Source organism: Gracilinanus agilis, chromosome 2, assembly GCF_016433145.1.
Source record: "Gracilinanus agilis isolate LMUSP501 chromosome 2, AgileGrace, whole genome shotgun sequence".
In the NCBI taxonomy this organism is placed as follows: domain Eukaryota; kingdom Metazoa; phylum Chordata; class Mammalia; order Didelphimorphia; family Didelphidae; genus Gracilinanus; species Gracilinanus agilis.
The window spans coordinates 627,520,157-627,537,457 of record NC_058131.1 but is presented as its reverse complement, the minus strand read 5'-3'; the positions used below and the strand labels follow the sequence as shown (position 1 = coordinate 627,537,457).

Here is a 17,301-nt window from a genome sequence, read left to right as displayed (position 1 = left end):
ACAAAATGTAAAATAAATAATTTTGATTACATAAAATTAAAAAAGTTTTTGTGCAAACAAAACCAATGCAATCAAAATTAGAAGGGAAGCCACAAATTGGGGAAAATATCATTATAACAAAAACCTCTGACAAAGGTTTAATTATTCAAATTTATAAGGAGCAGATCAATTGTACAAAAAAGCAAGCCATGAATAGGCAATTTTCAGATAAAGAAATCAAAACTATCAATAAGTTCATGAAAAAGTATTCTAAATCTCTTATAATTAGAGAACTGAAAATCAAAACAACTCTGAGGTACCACCTCACACCTAGCAGATTAGCTAACATGACATCAAAGGAAAGTGGTGAATGTTGGAGGGGATGTGGCAAAATTTGGACATTAATGCATTGCTGATGGAGTTGTGAATTGATCTAACCATTCTGGATGGTAATTTGGAACTATGCTCAAAGATCTTTAAAAGACAGTCTGCCTTTTGATCCAGTCATACCACTGCTGGGTTTATACCCCAAAGAGAAAAAAGGGGGAAAGATCTGTACGAAAATATTTATAACTGTGCTCTTTGTGGTGGCAAAAATTGGAAAAAGAGAGAATGCCCTTCGATTGGGGAATGGCTGAACAAACTGTGGTATCTGTCAGTGATGGAATATTATTGTGCTTAAAGGAATAATGAACTGGAGGAATTCCATGTGAACTGGAACAATCTCCAGCAACCGATGCAGAGTGAAAGGAGCAGAACAAGGAGAACATTGTACAGAGACTAATATACTGTGGCACAATTGAATGTAATGGACTTCTCTACTAGCAGCAATGCAATGATCCAGGACAATTCTGAGGGACTTATGAGAAAAAACGGTATCTCCATCCAGAGAAAGAACTGTGGAAGTAGAAACAAAGAAGAAAAACAACTGCTTGATTACATGGTTCAATGGGAACATGACTGGGGATGTAGACTCTAAATGATCACTCTGATGCAAATGTTAATAATATGAAAATAGGTCTTGATCAATGACATATTTAAAACCCAGTGGAATTACTTGTTGGCTATGGGTGATGAGGGGAGTGAAAGAACATGAATCATGTACCCATGGAAAAATATTCTAAATCAATTAATTAAAAATTTTCAAAGTGAAAAAAATGTAAAAAACAAAGACAATTATTAGCATCAATAAATATCACTCTCCCCATTTTCACCCTATTCTTAATTGTTGTGGTTTTGGCATTTGGTAACAATGAAACAATGAGGCAAATAAAAAAATCCTCAAAACACTTACAAGCAAACAATAGCAAGGATCCATGCACATATTTAACAGAGAAATAATGTATTAATGGACAAAGATCTCTAGTTATTCATGAGGATGTCCTTAGGTTGGTAGCAAATAGGAGCTCACAGGACAGAAGAGTATGTTGGGTTAATCAATCAATAAACATTTATTAAATGCCTACTGTGTATCAGGAACGGTGCTAAACCCTGGAAATACAAAGTGTAACAAAAGACAGTTCCTGTCCTTAAGAAGCTTACAAGATAACAACACAAAAACATATATGTATATGTATAAATACATACAGATATATGACTTAAAAGAGTAGAATTAAAAGGTGTTATTAAAAGCTTCTTATAAAAGAAGGATTTTGGTTGGGAATTAAAGGAAGCAATCAAGTACCTCCTGATTGGCAGTGACATATCAGATTTGTCAAATCACCAAAGACCTTATTCAAAGCATTGCTGATATTTATATCTACTACATTTACAGAAATTCAATTAACATTGTATCTAAAATTTGTATGTCTAAGTAAAAGCAAAATCATACAGTTAAGTGCTCCCTTATAGGAAAATTTTATTAAACAATCTTAGTAACTTTTCATTTTAAAACTTATTAGTTGTAATTCCTTATGAATCTAAATCTCTCTTTGGTGTTAATAATTAGATTTAACATTTTCATAACTAAAGAAGCCAGAATAGCTTTAATATTCTATCTTTGCTTGTCCTGTTGTATTATTCCAATTCAGCTCAAGGACTAGCAATATTTCTTTACTGCTGTAAACAGGTTGCTCATTTCTTTGATGTCACTCATTTTGAGAGCGCTATAACACTGTGTCTGACAGGGATGGAGACTGGCAGACTAAGAAAACCACTTGTCATTTGTTATAACATAAGATGACATTATTGCCTTGAGCAAAGCTTTACTCTTTTATTTTTTTACTTCACTAACCTTCACCCCACTCCATCACATGCTTAAATTTCTAAAGATGAAGCCTCAGAGTTAACATTTTCTTCAAGTTCACATACTATGCCATAGGAGGACAGAGCTGTTTCTTTTATGAAAGTAAATAAAGAAAGCATAATTTCAAGACCATATATCACAAATGAGTATGTACTCTAGCAGCTCTGTTAGCTTTCAAATTAAGGGATGATGGGAGTGATTTATATAAAAGGAAGTGATCTGGGCTAAAGGATGTGTACAAGACAAACAGCTCTTAACAGCAGCTTATTTAACCTAAAATGCAATTTATAAACACAATTTATGAAAAGCTTCCATTGAATACAACTGGCTGAATTCAGAGTATATTAACAAGATATCTAATTGAAACCATTTCATCTTTTTTCAGGAACAAAGTACCTGGATAAGTGAATGATTCAATAAAAACAATCAAAGCCCCAAATAAATTAAATATACATATATAATCTCATATTTATTAAAATGTTTTATGTACATAAATGCATGCATCTCAATGCATGCATTCTTGATGTTTTGTGCAATTATAAATGTCCATGCACCCATATTTAAAAAGTTTATCAACTGTTTTATCAATTGATAAAAATAAATAGAAATTTAATAAAGATAAATGGATATTGGATAAATGGATACCCAGCACAAAATAGGGTCAATCATTGTATCCAGTTGTAGCCCTTGAGAATACTTTTGTTCTATATCATATAGTCTTTTAGTCATTATTCAGTCCTGCCTGACCACTTCTGGAGTGGTTTGCCATTCTCCCTTGCTCATTTTAGAGATGAAGAAATTGAGTCAAACAGGGTGAAGTCACTTGTCACATCAAACAAACAGTGTCTGAAACCAGATTTCAATTCAGGAAGATAAGCCTTCCTAATTCCAAGTCTGCTACTCTGTGCTACCTAGTTGCACACTATAGCAAATATTAGAATAATTAATTCCTGTAATAATTCCCTTAAGTAAAGGCATAGTATAGATCTTAATTGCAGGAGAAAACTGATGACATGCAGAATATATAGAGTATAGCAATAAGAATAATAAAAAATCACAAGTTCATAACATGTGACGATTGGTTGAAGAAAATGAGAATATTTAGCTTAGAGTAAAGAAGATGAGGGAAATATCTGAATTTAAATAAAGTACTTGAAAGTCTTATCTTTTATACTTTGGTTCCATGGAAAACCTTAGGAGTAATGGATAAAACTTTCTGAGAGACAAACTTAGTCTCAACTATAAGGAAAAATGCCAAAAATTAGACCAATCTGAATGGGCTGCCTCAGGAAGTAGTGCCTCAGTGGATATCTTCATGGAAAGTCTGAATAACTAGAAGCAGAGCCTAGATCATAGAGGTAAAAGGCACAGAAAGATGAAACCTCTCTGAGAATCTTCTCTAACTAATCTTAAAATAATGCTTCAAAAGGAACTGAAGTCACATAACCAATAAGGAGATGATGGAGCAAAGCAATTTTCTTGCAGAAAACAACTTGTAAGGTATGGAAAGAGGGTCTGTTTTACTGGGATGAGAGGGGAGCCACCAACCCCACCACTACTACTCTAGTCTCTGAACATACAAAGTCAACTTGAAGACCCAAGACCTTGCCTAAGCCAGCAGCAGAACACTCCATGCCCATCCCTTGAAGGTCCAAGCCCTAGTTCATGCCTACAGTGAGGTCCTCACTCCTAACACAAATGTCACCCACAGTGCACCTACCTGGTATAAGCTCAAGTCCTGAGCCCCAGCACAAGACTACAATGAGGACTTCCATTTAAAATAACTAGACAATGTAAAATAAAAGGGAATCTGCCTCCCAAGACAAACATAGGAATTATATGAACACAATTAGAAAACACATTTCACACAAATGGCATCAGATCTACTCATGGACAGGTTGTGCTAATTTTTATTTTATATTTACTTATTCAGTGCCATACCATCAAACTACCAAAATTATTTTACAAAACTATTTTATTAATAATAACAACATTCACCTGGAAGGACAAAAGAGCTAGAATATCAATGGAATTAATGAAAAATATGAAAGAAGGTAGCTTACCTCTATCAGATCTCAAACAATATTTTAAAGAAAATCAAGTGAATGAATGAAAAAAAATATAAAATAAGGTAGAACTAGCAGTATCAAATCTCAAGTTGCACTAAAAGCAGTAATCATCAAGACAAACTGGTACTGGCTAAGAAACAGAATGGTGGACCAATGGAATAGATTATAAAAAAAATATTCAAACATAAGGGACCTTACCAATCTAATGTTTGAAAAAAATCCAAAAGATACAAGCTTTTCAGATAAGAACTCATTATTTTGGGGGCAGCTGGATTGAGAGCCAGGCATAGAGACAGGAGGTGCTAGGTTCAAATCTGGCCTCAGACACTTCCCAGCTGTGTGACCCTGGGCAAGTCACTTGACCTCCATTGACCACCCTTACCACTCTTCCACCTAGGAGCCAATACACAGAAGTTAAGGNGACCTCACTGCAATATTTGACACTAGTGATCCCCTCTCTTGGATGCTCACTTTTCATGGCACTGCCCTCCTCTGGAACCTCTTCTATATATCTGATCACTCCTCAGTCTCCTTTGCTCATTCTTGATCCATGTTAGGCCCACTTCTGTGAGTATCCCTCAAGGATTTGTCCTGGACCCTTCTTTTACCTCTATGATATATGTCTTTGGTCATTTTATCATTTCCCATATGCTTAATTATCTTCTCTCTGAAAATAAAAAGGAAGGAAGGAAGGAAGGAAGGAAGGAAGGAAGGAAGGAAGGAAGGAAGGAAGGAAGAAAGAAAGAAAGAAAAAAAGAAAGAACTCACTATTTGAAAAAAACTCCTTAGAAAACTAGAAAATGGTATGGCAGAAAGTAGGTATAGAACAATTATCTCACACCTTATAAAAAGATAAGGTCAAAATGGTTATATGATTTACATATAATGGGTAATACTATGAACCGTTAGAGGAACACAGAATAGTTTGCCTGCCAGATCTATGGAGAAGGGAATTATTTTTTTACTAAATAAGGGGTAGAAAACATTATAACTCATAAAATAAATAATTTGGCTTATATTATTGTTTAAAGTTTTTGTTAAAAGAAAAGCAATATAATCAAGATTAGAAAGGAGACAACAGGCTTAGGAAATTGTTTTTTTGCAATGAATTTCTCTGAACAATGTCTCATTTCTCAAATTCATAGAGGACTACATCAAATTTATTTATTCATTTGTTTGTTTGTTTAGAATATTTTGCCATGGTTACATGAATCATGTTCTTTCCCTCTCCCTTCCCAGAGCTGACAAACAATTCCACTGGGTTATACATGTATCATTGTTCAAAACCTATTTCCAATATTTGCAACAGAGTGGTCTTTTAACACCCAAACCCATATCATATCCCCATTGAACCACGTGATCTATCAAATGTTTTTCTTCTGTGTTTCTATTCCTACTATTTTTTCTCTGGATGTGGCTAGGTTTCTTTCTCATAAGTCCCTCAGGATTGTCCTGGATCATTGCATTGCTACTAGAAGAAAAGTCTGTTACATTTGATTTTGACACAGTTTATCACTTTCTATGTACAATGTTCTCCTGGTTCTGCTCATTTCACTCTGCATCTCTTCCTGGAGGTCTTTCCAGTTCACATAGCAATCCTCTATTTCAACATTCCTTTCAGCACAATCAGCTACAACTTGTTCAACCATTTCCCTATTGACGGACACCCCCTCATTTTCCAACTAAATCAGATTTTAGGAATAGGAGACATTCACCAATTAATATATAAAAGGTCAAAGAATATGAACAAGCAGTTTTCAGATGAAGAAATCAAACCTATCAATAATCACATGAGAAAATGCTCTAAATGACTCTTGATTAGAGAAAATTATTAGTATCAAAATATATATTTAGTAGAGCTCAGTTTTTGGATTATGTGTGATCACTTCACATTTTCCTAAATATTTTCTCATCTTATTAGTATTTGTACAGGTTCATTATTAAATCCATTGTCCGTGGTTTTTTGGACATTCATTATCCACAGAAGCAAAAAAAATGCTGTTTTCTAGTTATCATACAAGATTTCTATCGAGTAAAAGTGTTTTGAGAGTTTTTCCTTGGTGGGAAATAATGGACTCTGCACATATAGAACATATTAGTTATGACAGATTATTACTACTACTACAACTACTATTGTAAATCAATTTTAGTCGAGAGGTATTCATGTGTTATATGAAACAAAGTTTCTAGGTTTTCAACACTAGTAATTTTAAGTAATTCATATTTCCATTTTAATGTTGTTCAAATACTGTAGAGTATTGTATAACAAGAGTTGAGGATTTCATCAAATTCAAATAATTTATTGTACTTTTGAGATTTGTCATTTAAATAAAAAGTTCATTTTTACTAAGTATTTTCATATTAGGATATCCTGTTCTGCTTCTGACACATACTGATTAGGTAACCCTAGGCAAATCCTTCGATGTCTCAGGCAACTTTTCTAGTCTAGAAATTAGACAAACTATTCTACTATCATTAAAATATTTAAGTGAACTTTATTCAGATCAATTTGGGAATGTAGACATTTATTTTTAATTTAACTTTGAATTTCATCATATTTTCTACTTTACAAACTTCTTCATTTAGCCAGAAAATCAACTTCAAAATATTCTATTTTATTCCTCAACAATGAAACAATCTTCGAACAACTTAATTTACATTTCACTGCTTGAGGAAATTTAAATGACAAAAAAACCTATCAAATATATTTTTTGTCCTGCACAACAATTAGAATATTTTACTTTGCTCTATACCTAATGACAACCTAAATAAACAGGACCATCTTTCAGACAAGGTGCACATTAACACCAAATTTCTTTTACTTAGTAAAATAGTTATTGAATTTAAAGAAGCTCACAATTTTAAAAACTCAAAGTGGGAAGCTTAAGCATATTTAAGTAATTTACATAAATATTCAGCTTTTTGAATTTTCATAAGATATCTGAACTTTTCAGAATTGTTCAATTCAATACTATTCTACATAAAAGAATAGCTCTATTTTTATGCACTAAAGAATACTTATTCAAATGTAACTTCTATTAGTATCCACAAACATATTGTAACTCAGCTAATCACTTTTAAATGTTCATTTCTATTCATAAATACAAAGGTACAAAATGTCCAATATGCCTTAGATCTTTTCTACAATTTTTAAAGAAAAAAGTCAAATATAATTAATACTCTACACTATTTTAATGCAATGACATTATGTCCTCTTAAGTCCCCTCTTCCTTAGTAGAATATGTACCAGGGGAAATGATATAATGAAGGCAGTATGATTAAAATGAACATGTATGAAATCTCATAAGCTGTAATGAACGACAACTGTATTTGGCATGAGAAAACCTAAATTCAATTGTTGAAATTACAAAAATAGCCATCTTGATCTTTAGGTTCAATGAACCTTTTGTTAATCTAGAAGATAGGGACAAAAAATATCTACACTATCAATCTAATAATGTTGTGAGGAAAACATTTGCAAGCTATAAAGTTCTACATATATGAGTTATTATTTTGTATTATAAATATCTGCATTTATATTTCATGTCCACTTACTTGATTGTAAGCTTCTTATAAATAGGGACTAGGTATTTTTCTGGCCTACTGTTGAACTTAGGGTTAAAGGGACCCAAGTTAAATTCTTGCTTCAGACACATACTAGCTGTGTCACTAAGTAAGCAACTTAACTTCTCTGTCATTCAGGTTCCTCATCTAGAAAACAAAAGAAACTGACTTGATGATTTTCCAAAGAGTCTTTTTCAACTCTAATTCTATGATTCCATGGTTGCATACAGCTATATGCAATCACCTCCACACACACATATTTAAACTGGGCTTTTGAATTCATTTATGCAGGGAGCATCCAGTGAAGAACTTCATAAATCAATGACTTTTCTCTCATTTTTAGTCTTAGAAAGTTGCCTGTGATGTTGAATGACTTGTCCAAGGTTATCCTACCAATATGTGTCAGAATCAAAATATGAATACAAGTAATCCTGACTCAATCCACCATGGAGTAGATGATGAGTACATATTTTTTGTTGTTGTTGAATGGAAAAATTAATGATTCTATATTGACAGTTTTCTACCAATAAAAATTTCTAACTTAAAAAACTAAAGAAAAATAATCTGGTATTGGCTAAGAAATAGAGGTGGATCTATGGAATAGACTAGGGGTAAATGACCTCAGTAATCTGTTGTTTAATAAACCCAAAGATCACAGATTTGGGGATAAGAATTAATTATCTGTCATAAATTGCTGGGAAAATTGGAAAGCAGGTTTATGTTTATGTTTAGCTCAATATCTCACATTCTATACAAAGATAAAGTCAAAATGGATATGCAATTTAAACATAAAGTGTTATATTACAAATAAATTAGGGGAATATATATTATACTTTAACTGTCAGATCTATGGAAGAGAGAAGAATTTATGACTAAATACGAGGAGAATATTACAAGATGTAAAATCAATAATTTGGATTATATTAACTTAAAAGGTTTTGTACAAAGCCAATGCAACCAAGATTGGAAGGGAAACAACAAACTGTGAAAAAAAATTCCAACAAATTTCTCTGATAAAGGTCTCATTCCTCAAATATATAAAGAACTAAGGCAAATTTATAAGACTTCAAGTCATTCCCCAATTGATAAATGATCAAAGAATATGAATAGGTAATTTTCAGATGAAGAAATCAAAGCTATCAATAATCATATGAAAAAATGTTCTAAATCCCTTGTCATTAGAGAAATGCAAATTAAAACAACTTTGAGGTATCACATCACACCTATTAGATTGTCCATTATGATAGTAAAGTAAAATGATAAATGTTGGAGGAAATGTAGCATAATCCAACCATTCTGGAAGGCAATTTGGAATTATGCCCAATGGCTAGAAAACAATGCATACCTTTTCATCCAGTAATACCACTATTGAGTCTATATCACAAAGAGATTTTAAAAATAAGAAAGTACCTGTTTGTACAAAAATATCTTTAACTGGTCTTTTTGTGGTGGCAAAGAATTGGAAACTAAAGGGATGGAATGGCTGAAGAAATTGTAGTAAATGATGGTGATGCAATACTATTGTGCTGTAAGAATGATGAACAGGATAATTTCAGAAAGAGCTGGAAAGACCTAAATGAACTGATGCAGAGTGAAATAAGAAGAAATTTGAAATAAATAAAAAAGAAGTTATACACAGAAACTGCAATATTGTGGAACAATCAAATATTATAAGCATTACTACTAACAGCAATATATTGATCCAAGACAATTCTGAGGGACTTATGAAAAATAATCCTATCCAAATCCAGAGAAAGAGTTGTTGGAATAGAAATGAAGATGAAAACAGATGATTTATGACTTGTTTATTTGATTTTAAGTTTTTGGGTTTTGGTTTTATAAAATTATATGTGTATAAAAATGAATAATTGGAAATATGTTTTGAGTGATAATACATGTATAACCTAGATTGAACTGCTTGTCAGCTCTGGGAGTGAGGAGTAAAGAAGAGAGGGAGACAGTATGGATCATATAACTTTGAAAAACTTATGTGGAAGGGGCAGCTGGGTGGCTTAGTGGATTGAGAACCAGGACTAAAGATGGGAGGTCCTAGTTTCAAATATGGCCTTAAACACTTCCTAGTTATGTAACCCAGGGCAAGTCACTTAACCTCCATGCCTAGCCCTTATCACTCTTCTGCCTTAGAACCAATACATAGTATTGATTCTATAACAGAGGGTAAGGGTTAAAAATAAAAGAAAAACTTATGTGGAAATTTGTTATCAAAATAAAAAAATTAAAACATCAAAAAAGCTGGCAGGAAAAAAAAAGAAAACTAAAAGACTTAGACCTAGTCAACATGAGAATTGTCCTCAAGTAGAAGAGCTGTCACCTAACTTTAAGTACCACTACATTTTTTTCTGATCAGCCCCAGAGTGAAAAACTAGAATTGAGTTGAATTTGTTGATCTCAGGTATGTTATAGGAAATTCATAACATTTGGATTAGATAACCACTTAGAAGGACCTTTTCAACTCTAAACGATGTCATTCTGTTTCCTCTGATTTAGTAATTTAGTAATTCTACATTATAAACTTCTTGAAGATAGAGATTATACAAAATAATTTATTTTCTCTTTCTAATGGGCTCTAGCATAGTAGGAATTCTATAAAAATGTAGATAATTTGAATTAACTTAGGTGTGCATACTCAATACTTCAATAATACACAGTTTATGTTAATTTATTAAATGCCTATGAATTATCTAGGCTAGAGAACTCACTTTTCTGCATCCTTCCCCCCCAAAATCTTTTCTTTATTATATGATAGGGCAGAAGATCTTTGAGAAAAGGCAAGTTAGAGCAAAAGATTTCCTCTGCTTGATGATGTGTGACTTAAGTGAATAAATCCTTTCAGAGTATGAAGTATGATATTCTAAGGTTAAAGAATTGCTAAATTATATAATATATTGACAGGACATAAATCATGATGCAGCCTTAACAAGTCAAAAGTCAGCAAAAGCAATTTACCTGAAGAAGGTGACAAAGAATTGCACAAGATCCATGATTGTATTGTGTTGTGAGAATGCAATCTGTAAATCAAAAGAAGAGCAAGTAAGTATCAAATTTAGTAAATCTGTTTTCTTTTTCCTTTTGTGTTTCCAAAATGCTTTAAATTGGCAATATTTTAAAAAACCTTGGTTATACAATAGGCAATTCAGTTGTATCCTGTTATTAGGATCTTAATTTACATATCACTAATGATATATGGATCTTTATAAAACATTCTTTGCAAATGATTAAACCTGTACTCTTTGTACATTCTGTACCATTAAACATTAGGAAAACAATGAGACTTGTTTTACATAAAAAGGAATGAAAGAGTAAGGTTTTCATTCCAAATTTTAAAAGGATTGAAAATGTTCTGTAAAAGTGTGTTACAGTTGTTTTCCCATCTAATATATCATGATACTTTCAGATATAAATCATAAAATCCAGTTAAAAGCATAGGAATGATTTTCAACTAATAAAGGCATATTAAGTGCAACAATTATCATCTTGAGAAATTCTTACGTAAAGAAGAAACGTACACATTATGTTTAACATTATAAAGAATAAAACTTTGTTGTACAACTGAAGGCTCTCAAATGAACCAAAAAAGAGTTTAGGTAGGGGAATCAAGCAATTATTTAAGACTTTCTCTTGCTTCTGTCAATATGATAGCTAAAAATATGGCAATATCTCATCTATCCAAATGATTTTATTACAAACAATTGATCGGTCCTTTGTAAGAGGCCAAACTTTACACATTTTAGCTGACATTTTCATAGAGCAATTATTCTCCTGGATTTTTTAACAGATAATACTTTTTGATGATTTAGAGTCATCCCTAAGAACACTAATTATTGTAACACATAACATTATTTCATGTTTCTCTTTTACTTTCATAAACATATTTTCAAGATCCATTGTTTCTTTTTTCTTATTGATTAGGTTCTGTAATTCCTTGTCTTTGTATTCTTGCTTATGCTATTTACTAATATAACTGTAATGTCTTTCTGACCCATCTCCATCTATTAAAATTGTTTCAGAACTTTAAAATCCTTGAGAGGTAAATGAAATTTGAGGTAAAGAAAATGATTCCAAAAGATTAATGCTCTTCAAAAATTAAAATGGGTTTTGGAGGGAGTAGCCTACCTCTTGTTAGAGAGCTATGTGGCAAGTACATAAGAGGACTGCACCTGAATTGAGGAAAATTGGAGTTCGGATTCAGACTTAGATATTATTACTGTGGCAAATTATTTTAACTCTATAAGCATCAGTTTCCTCAGTATTCCTAGGGATAACAATAGTAACTATCTCTTAGAGTTACTGTGAGGATAAAAATGGGATAATATTTGTAAAGCATTTTGCAAAACTTAAAGAGATGTACATATTATTTTATTGTTTGAGGTCTTCAAGGAAAGGGCAAAAAACTGCTTCTCAGTTTTTTTGAGGTTCAAGTACCATATTCTATTGAAAACTGCCCTGATATTCCATTAAAGTTAATTTTTACATGTACTCACTTATGAGACATTTTAATTACATTTGTGTACATGTGATGTTACATACTATATTATATATTTTTGAAGCCAAAGATTACTTCTTATTGCCCTGTCCTTAAAACTATCTTATTAAAACTAATTCTTGATTTGGCCATTCATGTTAGCTATCTCTATTCCCAACAGCTAATCTTCTTGAAAAAAATTGGAAATGATCTATGGCAGTTCTGGTGAAATATTGGTACATGTGCTGCTTCATTCCCCCTCTTCCCAGCCCCAAGGACATTTTTGCATGTCCTGTCCCTCTGTCTAGGTGTCCAAAGCAAGCACTTCCTCCCTCTTCTCTCAGGTAATGTTGGGGCAGGGATCACAGACAGCTGGAACTGGGTAATCAAACTTGAAAACTTTTTGCCAATACTGATCTAGGGTGTGGAGATAAAATGGTATAGAAATTGCTTAGCTGAACCCTCCCAACATTCACCTTCAAACAATATTAAAATAATGCCTAAAACACAATTCTGTAGTGGCAGAGCCAACAAAAGATAAGAGTGAGACATTTTTCTATTCCGAGACAACTTAGGAATTTGTAAAGATAGATGTGTGTCGGTGGTGGGGAATGGCCTGGAGCCCACATGGACAAAACACATGGATGCCAACATGGATGAAAATGGTAAGACCAGGTAGGTGGTGGTTACAATAGTTAGCATAATTTTTGGATCTCCCAAACTAGACATAGTGAAGGGACCAGGCAACTGGTCAGAAAGAGACTATAGAGAACCCTTATACTATTAATCAATAGAATAGTCATCAGGCAATTTCAATGCTATTGTCCATTGCTAGGTAACAGTTGAAGGGCAATGAGGTATACTTTCAATGAAGAGGGAAGGGAAGCCCTAAGAGACAGCACTACCTCCCGCTACAAGGTGATAGAATCTATTGTGTAGCAGCTGAAATAATTTTTAAAGAGGCAGTGGTAGCAATCATGACCTCAGATAAAGCAAAAGCCAAAAGAGAATTAATTAAAAGAGATAAGCAGGGAATCTACATCTTGCTAAAAGGAATCACAGACATTGAAGTAATATAAACACTGAACATACTGACAAATGACATAGCATCCAAATACTTAAAGAAAGAGATAAATGAATCATAGGAGGAAATATAGAGTAAAACAATACTAGTAGGAGACCTCAAATTTTCCAACTCAGATATGGATAAATTTAACCATGAATTAAATAAGAAATATGTCAACAAGATTACTAGAATCTTAGAAAACTTAGTTATATCGGACCTGAAGAATAATGAATGGAAATAGAAAGGAGTATATATAATCTCATCTGTACATGGCACCTTCACAAAAATCAATCATGTTTTAAGGCATAAACTTCTCTTAGGCAAATATAAAAGCAGAAATATTAAATATATTACTTTTTGACCATAATTCAATAAAACTGCACTTCATAAAGGGTTGTGAGAAAATAAATGTAATTTAATTGGAAACTAAACAATCTAATCATAGAAAATTATTTGGTTAAAGAATAATATAAATAATCAATTATTTAATTTAAAAGAATTATTTAATTTAAAATAACAATCTAATCATAGAAAATTATTTGGTTAAAGAATAATATAAATACTCAATTATTTAATTTAAAAGAATTTAATTTTAAAAAATTTAATTTAAATTAAAAGAATAGCAAAATGCATGCTAATCAACTGTGAAACACTTAGCTATTCTCAGCAATATAATAATCTAGTAAAATTATGAAGGATTTATGACAAAGAATGCTATATATTTCCAGGGATTAAACTACTGAACTCTAAATACAGATCAAAGCATACTATTTTTCCCTTTAGAAAAATTTAGTTAGGATTGGGGTATCGGGTATAGTTACAAACTATTGTAAGATTAGTCTCACCTTCCTCCTTTCTTTTTCTTATCTATATTTTCATAATAATAAACTAAGTATTTTGTTTTTAAGAAGCTTCTCTCCTGGCTTTTGTTCAAACTGCTAACCCAAAAATTTAAACTTTCACACCAGAGATCCTCAAACAAGAGAATAAAATTGAAATTGAAAGAATTCACAAATCACATCCTCAAAGAAATCCTCAAATGTCAACTTCCAGGAATAAAATAGCTAAATTCAAGAGCCACCAAGCTAAGGAAAAAATACTACAAATAGCCAGAAAGAAATCATTCAAATACCATTGAGTTATAATCAGGATCACCCAGGACCCAGTGTCTTCTACATTAATGGATTGAAAGGCATGGAATATGATATTCAGGAAGGCAAAACATTTGGGTTTTCAACACAGAGTTACCTATTAAGCAAAACTGAGTATATTGTTCTCAGGAGAAAAAATAGTCATTCAATAATATAGAAGATTTTCAAGCATTTCTGAGGAATAAGTCAGACATAAACAAAAACTTTGAAGTCCAAACACAAGACACAAGAGTAGCCCAAAAGGGTAAATAAGAAAGAGAAAATTTAAGGAACCCATTAAGGTCAAAATGTTTATATGTCTACATGGAAAGAGGATTTCTATAATTTTCAAAAACTACTCTTACTAGTAGATAAGATAGAAGGAACTTACTCAGAGTGTGGAGAAGTAAGTTAAATTATGATTTTATTATGTATATGTAAACATGATGATATCAAATGATATGTAAATATATGATATAATATGTATGCATATGAATGATATGTAAAAATCAATCAAGGAATGAAAGAGTGGACTGCATTGAGAGAAAATGTAAAGGAGAGATAGAATGTGGTAAATTGTATAACATAAAGAGAAGTAAAAATCATTATAGGGAGGGGAGGATAAGGTTGGTGATGGGCAACTCTTAAAATTTATTCTCATCATAAAAGGCTTAAAGAGGGTAAAAGAAGTATACTCAGTAGGGTATAGAATTCTATCTTACTCCACAGAGAATTAGAAGAGGAATAAGACAAGGAAAGAGGGAGGCAAGTGAAGGGAGGAATTGCGGGGGGGGGGAGGTGTATGACAAAAATGCAAAACACTGCTGAGGAGGATCAGAGAGAAAGGAAATAGAGCAGAATTTAAAGGGGATAATATGATGGAGGGCAATACACAGTAATCATAATGCTGAATATGTATGAGATGAACTCATCCATTAAACTGAAACAGACAGCAGAGTAGATTAAAAATCAGAATAGTTCTATATATTGTTTACAAGAAACACATTGGAGGCAGAGTGACACACAGATTCAAGGTAAAAGGCTGGGGCAGAATTTATTATGTGTCATCTATAGTAAAAAAAAAAAGGAGGAGGAGTAATCATGGTATCAGACAAAGTTAAAGTATAAATTGATCTGATTAAAAGAGATAAGGAAGGAAATTACATTCTCTTAAAGGGTACTATAAACAATGAAGTAATATCATTACTAAACATTTATGCACCAAATAGCACTGCATCTAGATTTCTAAAGGAAAAATTAAAGGAGCTCAAGGAGGAAATGGATAGTATGGGGGATCTCAACCTTCTCCTTTCAGAACTAGATAAATTAAACAAACTAAAAAGAAAGAAGTAAGGGAAATGAATGACATGTTAGAAAAATTAGAATTAATGTATATCTGGAGAACACTGAATAGGAATAAAAAGAAATATACCTTCTTCTCAGAAGTACATGGTATGTATACAAAGATCAAATATGTACTAGGGGATAGAAATATTGCAAACAAATGCAGAAAAGCAGAAATAATAAATGCAATGTTTTCAGATCAAAATGTGTTAAAATTGTACTTAAGTGTAAGAATTTAAATTTAGGTTTTATACTAAATACGAGAATTATAAAGTAATATTGTGGTCCCTGATTTAAAAATATTACAGTTTAAGTCAAAATGACTTTTAGCAGCTTTATTTAAAATAGGTGGAAAGAGCGAAAGTTGAAAATTTTAGATAAAGAGACAGAAGTACTGCCTAGCTACAAATATCCTAAGTTTAATCCTAAAGTATCCAGCCCACAAAAGTGAATCTGAAAATGAATCTCGCAAGAATCCAAAGTCCTAATTAGGAAGCCAAAATCTAAAGAACCAGGAGATGCTGAAGAATCTGCCAAGAATCTTCAGTGCACATGAGGCTGAGCCTGCCAAGAATCTTACCAGAACTCAAACTGAAGGAAGTATTCCACCAAAGCACCAAACTAGCAGAGAGGGTCTCTAAACAGAAGAACCAAAGAAGGAACCACTCCATACACCTCCTTAGGATCCAAGGAAAGCATCTCTTCAGGCACTAAGGAAGGAATGACTCCAAGTCAGAAGATATGAAGAGAGAGGAAGAAACCCCGAATACAGGAAGCCATGGCCTTTTATAGTCCTTTTCTATGTCAATTCCTGCCTCTTCCCCTCTTCACAGGAACCAATCACAGCTCACAAAGTGCTTTGAAGGTAAGAGTTTCTGACTTGTGAACTCTTCTACCTAGAGACTGCTCAAGTTTTCAGTAGGGGTATTTTCAGTTTTTGATTGATTGAACTAAAGGATGCTGATTGATTACATTATAAATAACAAAGAAAGATAATTCTATCTTTACACAAGGGTCCATGGAAAGGCAAATTTAAAATTAATTGGAAACTAAATAATCTAATTCTTCAAAACTGATGGAACAAAAAAGAAATCATAGAAACAAATAAGGACTTCATTAAAGAGAATGACAATGAGGAGACATCATACTAAAACCTATGGAATACAGACAAAGCAGTACTCAGGGGAAAATTTATATCTCCGAGTGCCTATAGCAACAAAATTGAGAGGGAGGAGATTAATGAATTGGGCTTACAACTTTAAAAATTTAGAAAAAGAACAAATTAAAAATCCCCATATAAAAACTAAATTGGAAATCCTAAAAATTGAATGAGAAAGTAATAGAACTATTGAATTAATAAATAAAACTAGGAGCTGGTACTTTGAAAAATCAAATAAAATAGAGTACAGGTTAATCTAATA

General features: G+C 32.3%; 1 protein-coding gene across 1 annotated transcript in view; it reads right to left on the bottom strand.

Annotated features, from left to right (window-relative positions):
- Positions 1-17,301, bottom strand: part of ATRNL1 (attractin like 1) — a 1,097,315-nt gene that overhangs the window by 495,624 nt on the left and 584,390 nt on the right. The window contains exon 25 of the mRNA XM_044665614.1: positions 10,825-10,886. Within this exon, the coding sequence (XP_044521549.1) occupies positions 10,825-10,886 (62 nt within the window). The remainder of the gene's footprint in view (positions 1-10,824; positions 10,887-17,301) is intronic.